The sequence below is a fragment of the Hippopotamus amphibius genome, chromosome 16 (genome assembly GCF_030028045.1).
Source record: "Hippopotamus amphibius kiboko isolate mHipAmp2 chromosome 16, mHipAmp2.hap2, whole genome shotgun sequence".
Classification (NCBI taxonomy): Eukaryota; Metazoa; Chordata; class Mammalia; order Artiodactyla; family Hippopotamidae; genus Hippopotamus; species Hippopotamus amphibius.
In genome coordinates, this window is record NC_080201.1 from 5,290,394 (window position 1) to 5,304,822 (window position 14,429).

The window sequence follows — 14,429 nt, forward strand, 5'->3', positions numbered from 1 at the left end:
CTATGCTCCCCAGTGACAACTGTGGTTTCCTCTGGGTGGTGAGATTGGAGGGTGATTTTACTTTAAAAAAGCTGGGGGATGGGAAGTGAGAAACAGGAAGGAGGGAGGAATTACAAAGGGGCATGAGGAAACTTGAGGGATGACAGATACATTTATTATCTTGATTGTGGTGATGGTTTCATGGGTATAAGCATATGTCAAAACTTATCAAATTATTCATTTTAAACATGTAGTTTACTGTATGTCCATTATACAATAAAATTGCTTTAAAAAAGATAAAAGACTCTCTAAAGCAAAAATAGGAACAATATATTGTGGGGTTTATAACACATACAATTAAAATGTATAAGAACAGTAGCAAAGGATGGGGAGAAGGAAACAGAAGTGATTGCTGGAAGATTCTTACACTATCACACTAGACGCAAAGTGGAATAATGTCAGAGGTTAATCTGAACGTTAGTTTTTAGAGTAAAATAATCTAGAAATCGGCCAAATTTGCCAAAACCATGTTGTTTATTTGGGGTTAATAAAGATTACAATCCAGAAATATATTTTTGGAAAACAAAACAAAACACAAAAAAAGCTGGGGAAAAAGTGGAATTGCTTTATTTTTAAAAGAAATTTATCTACTTAAGAAAAAAATAGCCCTGTGCACAATATTCCGGAAGCCCATGGGACTGGCTGGGATAGTTGAGACTGGAAGAACTTTTGATGTGAAAGTCTAAACACCAGCAGAGGAAAACTGGACAGCTGATGGACCAAAAGGCCACATGCGGTTACTGCAACACGTAAACAGGTGACCAGAAAAGGGACTTTACCGCCAGGTGATGCCAACAAACTGAGGATTCATGCTGAGCTAGGTCTTAAATACCAACGCTCAAATATCAAAACCATCTTTATTTAGCTGTTTGAGAAACTACCAACTGCTGAGCAAAGCTGAGCTCCTGGGACAGCCATTTGTCCCAAAGGCCACTTAATCGGCTGCTTCCCTCATGTCTGCCATGGCAGGACTTGTTCAAAAATTGAAGTAACTGAGACTTGAAGAACAGAAACTCAGGTGAATCTGAGATAAAATCCCCTGCCCTCCTCACATCACCTCTTCAGCTAGGCTGTCTTCCCTCCCTCCTGAGATGAGAGGGCCCTCTGGCTGCATCGCCTCACCCGCCAACTTCAGTTCTCATTTATTCGCTGCTCACCCCCTTGCTCAGCTCTGCAAACCAGGGGGGAGCATGCAGCCTCTGGCAGACCCACAGCTGGACCCTCGGAGCTTAGAACGGAGCTGGCACAGAATAGACGCTCAATAAAAATACTGGATGGAAAAAGAAAGGAATAAAGGGAGCAAGAGCAGGCACGGGTCCTCGGGCTCTCAGAAGTTAGGAAATGAGGATTCAGCTGCTAATCTCTGCCTCTGTTTAATAGCCTCAAGAAGCATCAGTACACAACTAAGCTACGGATCTCTCAGGACTTAGAACATACACCTCTAGGTCCTGCCCTTTTTCTAAAGAGAAAGGTCAATGTCACATTCATCTTTCTCAGTCACATAGTTTGGGGACTAAGATATTTTTCCCTTTGCCTCCCTCCCCTGATGCATCTCAAAGCTGCCCCACCTGTCTGGGTGGTGGGTGCCCTTCTCCCAGCCGTCCCTGCTGACGTGCAGGGTGGCCGACAGCATGGAGACAGGAGCGTAGCTGAGGCCAACCCAACGGCCAGCTCCTGTATCTTGTGGGAAGCCTGCCTCTGAGCTTCCGAAAGCCAGCTTGTAGTCCCAGCTGACCAAAAGTGCCTGGGAATTAACGTCCCCCTGGGGAGAGCTCTTAACCGATGTCTGCTGGGCTTGGAGGATGGACAGCAGAGCTCCCTGGATCTTGAGCTGGGGTAACTCCAATGTGTGTGTTTTATGTGATTTCCCAGAGCCCTCCCTTCCCGAGGGATCAAGGTCAGAATTGCCTGCTCTGGTAGCTAGCTTAACGTGGCACCTGAAACTGGCCGGCCTCCCTTTCCCGCAGCTCTCCCCACTCGCGATCCTGTGCCTGGCAGGTAAACCACCACCCTCAGTCCTCATCTCACGGTCTGTCTCTGGAAGCCCTGCACAGCATGCCTCATGGTTGGCCCCTCTCCACGGTGCCCAGGGGACCACCGGTGGCAAAACACTGGGGAGGTGGTGCCAGTACACACGGTGGGACTCTGGTGTGTGTCCTCCAGGAACTTCAAGGGTCCCAGCCTCTACCTACCCCCTGCTCGTGCGGTAGGGGGTATTCAGAAAGCATCACACTCACACGGGGCTCTGGTTGGCTCCGAGGAGCGGCCAGGGCCTGGCCTTGGGTCCCATAAATCAATGCCTTGCGACTCCACAAAAGGAACAGTCCATAATCTACAAAGTTCAAAGACTATTATTTTCTGTTGATCTTCCTTCATCTAGTAATGATTTCCCAAAACAATACCCTGGAGTTCAGTGCTGAGCAGCTAGAAATGGCCTCCTGTCTGCACATACAGATAAATATGGGTGACCTTCCTCCATGATGGATTGGTGCTGATGGCATCCGGGTACATTGCAACATGAAAATGATGCTTGGTTGGTTGGGAGATGGATGTCCCTTCACACGAACTGCATGTCTTTTTGCCTTACCTTCCCTAAAGGCTAGGCCGCCAGGATAATAAGAATAATTGCAGCGTTAACAATACACTGGCATCTCTTGAACATCTATTACGTTCCAAGCACTGAGTGAAGCACACTGCGTCATCTAATCATTGCACAGAGTTTTCTAGGGTAGGTACTATTCTACACCCACCCCATCTACAGACAAGGTGACTGAGGCTTCTAGAAGGTTCAGCAACCTGCCCACAGTCTCACCTTGTTAAGGAACTGGGCAGAGCATCAAACCCAGCTCTAGACCACAGTGCAATGCATAGGACCAGCTACATAATTTTGGGGGTTCAGTGCAAAATGGAAACGCAGAGCCCCTTGTTGAACAATTATTAAGAATTTTAAGATGGCGACAACAGAGCATTTAACCAAGCGCGGGCCCTTCAGAACCTGGGGCTCGGTGAGGCTGGGCAGGTCCCACCCCACGAAGCTGGTTATGCAGATTCAGAAGAAAGTGGTGTGAGCGATGACAAGGGCCCCCACGTGTAACATCATTTAACCCTAGAGACTCAGCAACAGCTCACGTTAAATGAAAAGTGACTCAAGGTGCCTGGCTCTTTGGTCTGAAAAGCTGGTTATTTTATACCAGGAGCTAAATCAGTTCATCAGACAGAACTGCACAAATACGTCCCTTCATTTGGGCCTGCAAAGAGTCCGTGTGAGAGAAGTTGGCCAAGTCCAACACGGTGCCCTGGAAAGAGCCTGTGCCTTGAGGCCAGACATGGACACTGATTCTAACTCGTCCACCAGCTGAGGGACTTTGGGCAAATTCCTGGACCTCTCTGAGGTCCCATCGTCTCACCTCTATCATGGGAAGAGTGCTGCGCAGCCCTCAGGGCAGAGTGGAGGAAATGATACAGTGATAGAAATCTCTCAGCGCACAGCAAGTGCCCGCCCAAATGTGATGGTCATTTGATGGCTGATCATTTTCACTGTGAAGTTTGTGGGTCAGTTGGAAGAGCACATGATTTGAAGGTGGATGCTGCAGGTTGAGCCCTGAACACTGCCGCCATCTGTCATTCGTGTGACCTGGACAAATTCAATGAACTCTTTCCAGGGTCAGCATCCCCCTCTGTGAAATGGATGCGATACAATGTCTACAACACGTAGGATTCCATAAGCCACAAACGAGAAGGACTTTGTGGGAACAGAAGATGCGATCATTTCTCTAGCCTGTCAGGGGTTGTTGTTATGACTTATAAGTGGCTTAGGTTGGGAGGGGATTGGAAAAGGGTTCCTGCCTTCTTCCCCAGCTCCCCACTATCCTCACAGACTCTTTGGGGACCATCTGCTTGAGCTTTCCCACAAGGTGCTAAGTAATCCAAGTGTTTTTTCCTCTAAAACGTTTCCACAACATTGTCACGTTTTTGACCTCAAATTTGACTGACTCCACTTCAACTCCTGCTTTATATTCAAACCCAGAGGGTGCAGAAAAAGAAAACAATGATTCAGGCCACATTCTGCATAGCTGGAAGAAAACAGCCCGTGCAGATATCCACGTCTTTATGTGTTTTTATAGGATAATTCCAACCATAAATAGAAGTTTGAGGTGGTTTATGTTTTGCTGGGTATGCATCCACCCTAACTGAACTGCTTTGTGCTTTAAGAAATTCAATGAGCGTAAAGGATTTCATTTTTCTTTGAAAATACGACATGTATATAAAGCAATAAAATTTGAAATTCTTTCTGAAACTTTAAAAAAGGGTGCAGTGGGAGAAAAATTGGACATCGTCTAATCATATACACACATGATATACAAAGACATGCACATGCTCACAGCCACCTTGGATATAACCACTGTCATTTACATTTAGAACACTTTTCCAGCCCATCTCGAATTCCAGTCACTCACGTACGGGGCCTGGGTACCACAGATGGAAACTGGGAATCAGTTTTCCGCTCTGCTCAAACTCCAGTCTCTTTAACAGCTTTCCCCATTGCTTCTCCTAACTTGTTCTGCACATCAGCTTGTTTAAGAAGATTTCTGTAAACATCCAACCCAAATTCCAGGGTGTGTCCCACTGGAAGCCATCTCTGCATCTAAAGCAGCCCATTGAGCAGTGCCACGAGGAAGGTTTGCCCTGAGGTGATCTGACCCATCCTCACCTGCCCACTCTCCATCTCTCCAGGCTGCTGCCCCGAAGGACCTCTCCTTTGTACAGACTGCATTCAAATCTCAGAAGGGAGAGGGTTGCTCTCGCCCTTGGGGACCTATCTGATGAAGTGCACAGAGGCCCAGCTCCTTGAAGCTGAAGGGAGGTTTTAGGCAGCTTGCATACAATTATTCACCTGGCAGTCTAGGCAGGTTGCCATGACAACACTTCCAGAGCCTCCAGTGTCTACATGTTATTGATACATCCCATCCAGTCAGCAAAGGGGGAAAAAGAACCAGCCAAACAGCCCCAAGCTTCCACCTCCCACCGGCCTGAGGGGTGACTTTGCTTACAGCTGTCTGCATAATTCAGACACAGCAAAAGTGACACCCTTCATATGGCATGTCTTCACGCAAATGTATTTGAAAGTTTAAAATCAAAGTCCAGCCTTAAAGCAGGGATTTTTCTACTTTGTTCTTCACTTTCTCAAGCATTATATTCAGGAATTACTTCTGCTGCTGGTCACAGAAGTCATTTAATTAGTATCTATGGGCCAAAAAAGGGAGATCTCAATTCTAAAATCTTCCCTGATAGAAAGGTTAAACATGGAGAGAAGATAACAGGACTTCTGTAGTAACCTTGAGTGATTTCCATAACAGTAGGTACATGTATTACCAAAGAGGGAAATACAATGTCTTGCCTTTGGCCTTTTGACAAAAGACTACAGTTTTCTCCATCCACATCTTCTAAGGAAAGGGAAAAAAAAGTCCTACCCATTTTTCCCAAATGGTTCTTATTAAAAGGCAATTATCAAGAAAAATAACTGAGGAGCTTGCAGTGGGGACCTTAATTTTCTTCAAAGTCCCACTGCACCACCAAGATTAGCCATGGGCCCTCACAAGGGTGAGCTAGATATTCACACGGTGTCCAATGTCAGCCACACATCAGAGACTGAGATGTCAGTCATCCTTGAAGGATCACCTTTGGACACAAGGAAAGATGTTTTGCTAGCCTGCAACACCCCAGTCATGTTCTGAGTTGCAGCTTTCCAGCTCCTGCTTCCATGCAGGGAAATGAGACGTCAGTGTTGACGCATTCCAACAATAAGGCAGAGCGGCGACAAAACAGTCTCCAGAATCCCCAAAGATCGCAGCAGGCCACTTCCCAACCCATTATTTGAAAGGTAAGCCACCTTAACATACCCGTAGGTGATCCTTCCATGACGTGGCCGATGTATGGGCCTTCCCGAAAGATCGGTCTGTTGTCATTCTGATCAATCACGATGACTTCTAGAGGGACCGGCCCCTCGAGAGTTCTGCCGTTGACATCAATGGTCTCCACGAATAGCTATTGGAGCAAAGAGATTGGGGGAGAAAGAGGGCATTCATTCATTATGAAAATTGAAGTCGGGTTCTCTGGGGAAAGTAGGTTACATCAGCAATTTTACGAGCCCTTGGCAATATTCAAACTTCGGTCTCAGTAGATAGTCACTGGGACTAGAATAGAAACTAAACATTACAGAATAAAAGACAAAGATCACTTCATGGTAGCTCCCCCTTGGGAAATTTACAATTAATTCATCAAATCTGCAAAGGAAGTCCAAAACAGAAAAAGAAAGATAACACTAAACACCAGCAATCAGCCACAGCTGAGAAAATGTGCTTACATTGCTTCTGTTTTTCCAACATCATTATGCTTAAAAGGAACGTTATGCTAATAAAAATAATTGACTAAGCAGTTATGAACAGAGTATATTAAGAAATAACTGAATGTCTTTATGGTAATGTTTAGGAGAAATTCACGTCAGTAAGTGTCTATAGAGAACCTTCCTGAGGCAAGGAAGGTGCTTGCCGGGGTCCTTGATGAGACCTCGGGACTCCTGCCCACCAGGCCTTTACAATTTAGGGGGGAATCTCACAAGTCCACAAAACACTTCTACACGGAACGACCTTCAGATCTCAAGGTTGAAGAAAATAGCATAGAAAACCCAGCTTTATTGTTGCATGGGAACAAGGAATTACATCATGACTTTTCCGGTGGACACTGTAGACCTTATGCTCTCATTTATGTGCCTGATTCTTCCTTGATTTAACTTGGTGGCCACCGTGACACTTCCTGGATATCAGTGGTGATCCTTGCACTGGGACCTGCTGAAGTAATGGTAACCAACACTATCCAGGGCTCATTTGATATTCACAGTGACCCTATGAACCACTTGTGAGGAGGGGACGGAGCCAATTAGAGGTTAGGTGGTGGAGTCTGGATTTGGCCCTGTGAAGTCAGTCTCCAGAGTTTACATTTTTAACCACCACAATGTTTCTAGATCACTTAATGGAATGCCCTTCACATGACTCATCTCAAGAATATTAGCTGCTGCTAATGTCGCTACTCTTTTTATTTTCAACACTGTTGTCACAACTAGCCCAAATTAGGAAAAGAAAAGAGAAACACGTTTGTTATGCCCCGCCTGAATGTGTTATAAACTGGTTTCACCCTTTGGAAAGTCGCATGGCAAAATTCACCAAATCTATGAAGGGCTCACACACGTCGTTCCATTTGGATACCACTCCTGGTTCTATTTAAGACAGGTTGCACTACATACATAGAAATACATGCTGGAGTGTTATTTCTAATAATGAAATTACACTAGCATGCACTAAATGTCTAGTGGAAAGGGACGGGTTGAATGAATGTTTTTGTAGCAAGATGCTAGAATACAGCCGTTAGATAAAATAATTATTCAACTTTGTTGATCTACTTAGAATATTGTGTGAAAACACACAAAATGGCATGTGCACTATACATGTGCGATGTACACATGTGAACAGAATTTGAAAGTAGTAAGCAAACATGAAACCAGGTATGCTTGGGTAAAGGAATTTTTTTTCATTTTTTTTCTTTAACACTACATCTTTTCACTAACAAATTTACACACACACACACACACACATACGCTTTGATTTCTGGGATAGATAAAATTATGTATGAATACCTTGGCTAAGAACAAATTAAATAGGCAGAGCCTTTTAACATCTGCACACAAAGGAGATCTTACAGAGAATGAACTTTTATGCTGATTTTTAAAGCTACTATGAGAATACTGCTAAACGAAGAAAATACAAAATGAAGCTTTGGGAGCAATTTCTTGTAATAATGAGGGTCTGGCCTTTTGTCCTCCCCAAATTGCCAAGGACTTGACTTGGCCTTCATCCTGATCAACTGCATCTCCTTAGTGTCTGTCTGTCTTTCCATTATAAGTTGAGATGGGTCTAGAGTCTGCCCCTCCCAGTCCTGACACATCTGCACATTTGACAAATGTGAATTCTGTTCCTGTATCTTCCTTGTGACTTATGACACTACTCAAGTCTTGCAGAATGTGGGAGCTTGGGATCCAGATCTAGGATATGTGGTGTCTTTGGACATAGGTTTTTGGTTGAAATAAAGTCAAGTCCTTGGCTATTTTGGGTGCTGAATTGTAACCCAACTCCTACTGCCCAGTTTTCAAAGGGCAGCTTCATTCAGCCTTTGCTAGAGAAGGCAGAACTATTTTACATTTAAATAATTTAATCAAAATATTCCAAAATGTCATTATTGGAGGCAAGGATTTTTGAGCAACAAAAAAGTATGATAAATGCAGTCTCATGTTAATCATTTTGCTCTAAATTTTGCCCAGAGGGTGGTCCTTCTCCCGGGGATCAAAGCAGAAATTCAGAAGCCACCCTTTTCCCCAAGTGAGGGCTTCTCTCCTATCCCCAGCCAACCCCATCAGTAAGTCCTGTCTACACTGCTCGTTCTACCTCCTGAATCTCTTTTAAATCCACCCTCTTCTCTCCAAATCCATCATCACCTCCAGAGATCAGCTTCTGACACTTCCCTCCTGGGCCACTGCAACGGGCACCTAATGGTTGTCCCTGTACCTAATACTGCCTGCTGTAACCTATTCTCTAAAGGGTTTGTGATGGTTAATTTTATGTGTCGACTTGACTGGCCATGGGATGCTCAGAGTAAACATTATTTCTGGGTGTGTCTGGATGAGATTAACATTGGAGTCTGTGGACTCAGTAAAGTAGATGGCTCTCCCCAGTGTGGGTGGGCACCATCTAATCCACTGAGGGCCGGAACGAAGCAAGATGCAGAGGAAGCAGGGATTTGCCCTTGTCTTCCCATCTGAGTGCCCAGCGGGGGCCTCCATCCTCTGCTGCCCTCGGCGGCCTTGACCCGACAGTCTGCTCAGGCCTTCAGACCTGGACTTTAATCTATACCATCGGCTTCCTGGGTTCTACGGCCTTTGGACTTGGACTGGATCATACTACGAGCTTCCCCGAGGCTCCAGCTGGCAGACAGCAGGACCTGGGACTTCTCAGCCACCATAACTGTGTGAGTCAATTCCTTATAACAGGATCCTACTGCTTCTGTGTCTCTAGAGAAGGCTGACTAATACAGGCTTCCAAGGGTTCTTTTCAAAATTTTTATTTACTTATGTCACCCCAGAATGGACACCTCTCAATTGTTTCTCACCCCTCTTAGGATAACGGCACACTCCTCTCCTGTGACAAGTCTCTATAATCTGGCCCCAGCCCACTTCTCCAAACTCATTTCATGTCACAGGAGATCCCCTCCGTCCTTCATTCTCCACGTACACCAACCTTTCCTCAATTCTTCCAACTCATCCCATTCCTTCCCAACACAGGTATCTTCACGTGCAACCCTCCTAGCAGGCATGAGTGTCCCATCTGCCATCCTGGTCAGTCCCATCCATCCTTCAGATCTCAGATATCACTGGCAGAGAAGATACTCCATTACCCCTCCAGACTAGCTCGGGTGTCCCTGGTTGACGCTCCCATGGCACTGGTACCTTGCCTTTATAACACTTTCTGTAAAATGCAATTGCTTATTTGTGTGACGATTCAACTAGTGCCTGCCTCTCTGGCCCCATCAAGACAGAGGCAGGTGGGTGTCTGTGCCCAATAGCAAATCCCCTGGGCTGAGATTCAGTGCTCAGCAAGTGGCAGGCACCTGATTCATCACTGACTGCATAGAGCCCTCCTCAGAAGAGGCAATACCTCTTTACGAGACTGGAGTCTAAAGTGTTGGCCTCAGCTTTGGCCATCTGTCCTGTCTTTCTATCCCTGGCACACAGGAGCTGACAGTTGGTCCCAGGCTCCATGGACTGGAGGCCAGTTGACTCTGTGCAGTCTTAATTCATGAACAAGAACCACGGTGATAAACAACACGCAAGTGCATTAAATTGATTACTTGTCTTTTGAAAGAAGGGAACTAACATTTATTTGGTGTCCAATACATGTCTGGGCTTTTTAGGTGTTGTCTCACTTGGCTCAAAACAACCTGGAGAAATACCCATGGCAGCATAACTCTGAGAAATTTAAGTACGTGGTCTACAGTCAAAAGCCAGTTTGTGATCCAGCTGGGTCCATACGCAGATCTGACTTGAAAATCTGTGCATTCCCCTACGACGCCCTTGTTTGCTAAATGCTCTTTCGTGGACTTCCCTTACATTTTTTAAAATTCTCTTTACGAACTGTGTTATTTACTTCATAGTTTTGCTGTACGTTGATTGTTATGTTTCACTGATGACTCATCCAAGGCAAAATTATCCACGAATTTAGGGGTATGTTGAGCTTATTTAAAATTTTTCCTAATACACATGAAAATACCTAATAAAACACACTATGAGGCTCTATGTACAATGTGACACCCTGCTACAAGTGACAGGTTGGGAAATATTACAGCATCAGCCTAGCTACAGCAGGCTCCCTTCTGGAATGTCACAGACTTTGCGAAAAGAAAAAAGAAAAGACAAGACTTGTATCTCTTATAAACGTAGCTTTCAAATGACCAAGGGGAATAAAATGGGGAGGGGAACAAGGGATGCAAAGCACTCTCAATCTGTTTAAGGCAAAATTACTTTATCCAAGGCTGGAGATGTGAAGGTACCGCAGGAACGGCAACTAATCGCTCTACTTCAGGGGCCGTGGTAGGTGGTGATCTTCTGAGCCCTGTGCGTAGGGGGAGAGGGGGCTTGACCTCTGAAATGGGGAGGAGGCGATAAAAAACCACAGGAGTCGGAATGGAAGCCGCGCCGCCAGAGTAGTTGTAGCTGAAGCACACAGGGTCCCCTCAGCCACTGTTCCTGAAGCCCACTTCCTAGGTTCTTTATTCTCCTTCCATATCCTGGGGGTGTCTCCACCAAAAGTGGGAACTATCAAGTCACAACATGCAAACTGATGACTCTTCAAACCAATTAACACACTGTAATAATGGAGTGGGCTGTGCACACGTGTAGACAAGAATTCCTTAAAACAACAACACAGCACGAACTTAATGAGCCAAACTACAAAGCGTGCACAAGCACACTGCCCTTTGGTGTCACAACAGACTGCTAACATCGTGCCCTTCATTGGGCTTGTCCTCTTAGCTCTGTTTATGAAAGACACAATTTAGTCAGAGAAACTTTGATACTGTGATCTAATCCAAAGGGATGAACTGATGAAAAACAAACGCTACATGGTCTTTTGGGTGAAGGCCAAAATGAAGACACTGGCTATTAGAACACAATGTTTTTTATATGAGACGACCCCAGTGACAGATGTCAAACCTGGGTCTACGAGGTAAGGAACAAAGCCTGAGACACACAGTCTGTAGACCCAAGTCATTTTGAGACAAAATGATTTAGAAAACACTTGTGACCTTTTCCAACTCTGATAATTCTGCTCTGGGCTAAATATTCAAATGAAGTAAAACATACACAACATAGTAAATTACTTGAGATGATATGGTTAAACTACTTGTTATCAGTGGAATGTGTGTGTTTTCACGTGCTTTTCAACCATATATTTTTACATCCTAGAAAAAAGAAGAGAATTTATGAGCTATGACTCTGACATAATGTGAGTCAGTTTCTCTTTTGGACACAGATATATCGTTTCCTACCCAAATGAGTATGTTCCCTTGAAGTTACATCTTTGGGACATTAAAATATTTTCCAATATGGATGCTGCTTTGAAATACTTGTTTAAGAACTTCTACTTGGACCAGTTTATAAGTCAAAAAGGTGAGCCTTGTTCCTTTCATTCCAAATGCCATCTTTTATAATGAGAATAGTTATAATGCTGGAAATGTAAAATGATAACTAGAAGTTCACGGCATGCAATTAGGGATCTACAAGGGTCTAACAAATATTAGACATCTCCAATTATATGTGACTGCAAGTTGAGACACAGAGATTTACACAAAACCTTGAAACAGATATGAAAAATAAGATGCCAGCATTTGCCTCCACAGAGGACAAGGATAAAGAAAAGATGAGACCCAACGACTATGAAGGTGCTATGAAATCAGCACCAGGTTCCACGTTAGGGGAATCTAAACTTGATATAATATTCCTGGAAGGCAGCTGAACCTATGTCTTGAGAACATTCAAAGATGTCCACAGCTTTAAAAAAAAAAGTCCATAAAAATTCCCATTCTTCCCATGGAGAGAAAGAAGCCCGCAGAGATTTTGTATAAGTAGGCTATTGTGAGTTCATTTATAACAGATGAGCTCCAAAATTAAGTGCCTCGAGTAAAAAAGGCATTGATAGATATTTTTATTGAGTTTTTGTTCGCAGTCCTCACACCCTCCCCACCTACCAACATCTCACAAAGACTGAACAAGCCTTTTCCACCAAAGACGTCCTTACCCATCACTGAAATTACACTAGACTTGAATCAGAAAGCCTGCCTTCAAATTTCAGCTCTGCTACTTATAAAGTGGCTGTGTTGGCAGAATAATGACCCTCCTAGAGAGTTTCACGTCCTAATCCTGGAACCTGTGAATAAGGTTACTTGGCAAAGAGGAATTAAGGTTGCAAATGGAATTAACGTTGCTCATCAGCTGACTTTAAAATAGAGAGATCAGTGTGGACTGGGTGGGTTCAGTGTAATTATGAGGGTCTTTAAGAGAGAGGAAGAGAAGAAACTTTGGGTGATTTGAGGTGAGAAGGTACTTGACCAGCCATTGTTGGCTTTGAAGATGGAGGAAGAGGCCACAAACCAAGGAGTGTGAGCAGCCACCAGAAGCTAGAAAAGCCAAGGCTCCTGCTTTATGGTCTCCAGAAATGAATGCAGGCCTGCAGGCATGTGGTTTTAGTCCTGTGAGTTTCGTGTTGGACTCTAAACCTATGGAAGTGCATGATAACAAATTTGTGTTGTTTTGAATTGCTACATTTGTGGTAACTTGTTACAGCAGCAATAGAAAATTGATACTGTGGCCACAGCATTAATTGCTCAAGCTGGAAGAAATTTTAGAATGAAAGCAGGTACTATCAACAATTAAGCCACAACAACAGGTGCAAATAAAGACTGTCCCAGGTTAACTGGGTCACACGGTGATCCTGTCTTATTAAGGAACTTCACTTCTCCGTGCCTAAGTTGGCGCATGTAAAAAACGATGTTTTAAAGGTCATTTTTCTTTTTGCTAAAAGGACTAAAAAGATAGTGAGTGTGTGTAGCACACACACAGGAAATTGTAAACAGAGGTTTGTTGGATCAGATGAGGTTTTCGGACTTGGGCATTCATTCACTCCCAATAGACCTTTCTTTAGATGTTTGCAAGTGTGGATGCAGTCCCCTCAATTCAATTCTTCTGTGTCAGCCATTACCCCCTCAAAATTGCTTTCCCATTACAGTAATCTAGCTTTCTCTTTAACAGCAATCACTTGAATATTCAAGTTATTTTTCTCAGCTTTATTCATTTATCAGAGTTGACTCTTGCTATGGACCAGCTCCTGGTGACTTCCCAGGGAAAAGATATTTTTATCCTTTTGCAATGTTCCTGCACCTTCATTTACATGGCTCTGTGTATAATCTACCCCTTGATGGACTCGACGTGGTGTTTACATTAAAGTTCCCTCAAAACAGTGATCAAAGGGGTGATACAAGTTTCCTACATGTTAGATTATTAAGGAAAGATCCTGATACTATTATCGAATGTTCTCTGAAAAGCTTGGTTTGCTTAGAGCCATAGTATTTCCTTTGTCAATGTGAAATTTTACTTTTAAAGTATGTGGGCCACCAAACATAATGAAAACAATTTTTTTTCCTTATGCATGTATGCCTACAACCACGCTGGACTTTGAGGGCATTTTCCTCTTTAACTTTTGAAGCAACTCTCATTATGTGGAAGAAATCTATGAAGATATTCAAAATCATTTTATTTAAGCAGCTTGGGTAAAGTCCCAGTGAATATCCCCTACCCCAAGAGGGGGCACAGGCTGAAAAATTTAATTGGTTCAAGTAGAATTTATATAAATCATGGATGTTGGAATTATGCCAGATCCATTAAGGATATGTACAAGGTTAAGGGGATTTTTGTGCAAAGATGAGAAATATAATACGTTTGAAAACAAAGCCGTAGGAAAAAATTATGGGGGATTTTATTTTCACCTGCCCTTCTCCCTTCCTAAAGTGAAATTCAGAGGAATAGAATGCAATGAAATATTCTTCTTTTCTTCTTCTTTTTCTTTTTTAGTTAACAGATCTGAAGTCATTTAGTTAAATAAGTATTAAAATGTGTTTTAAAAACATGATGTTCTTCAAAATTAAGGTTGAAATATAAAATTTAAATTATAGCCTAATAAATCCAGATGGATTAAAGTATTAGGAGAAAAAAACTATTTTTTTAATATTTGAAT

General features: G+C 43.5%; 1 protein-coding gene across 3 annotated transcripts in view; it reads right to left on the reverse strand.

Moving 5' to 3' along the window:
* The window catches only part of CDH13 (cadherin 13), a 1,023,084-nt gene that overhangs the window by 367,112 nt on the left and 641,543 nt on the right, over positions 1 to 14,429 (reverse strand). For all 3 annotated transcript variants that reach the window (XM_057711305.1, XM_057711306.1, XM_057711307.1), the window contains exon 6: positions 5,940 to 6,084. In XM_057711305.1, coding sequence (XP_057567288.1) covers positions 5,940 to 6,084 — 145 coding nt within the window. The remainder of the gene's footprint in view (positions 1 to 5,939; positions 6,085 to 14,429) is intronic.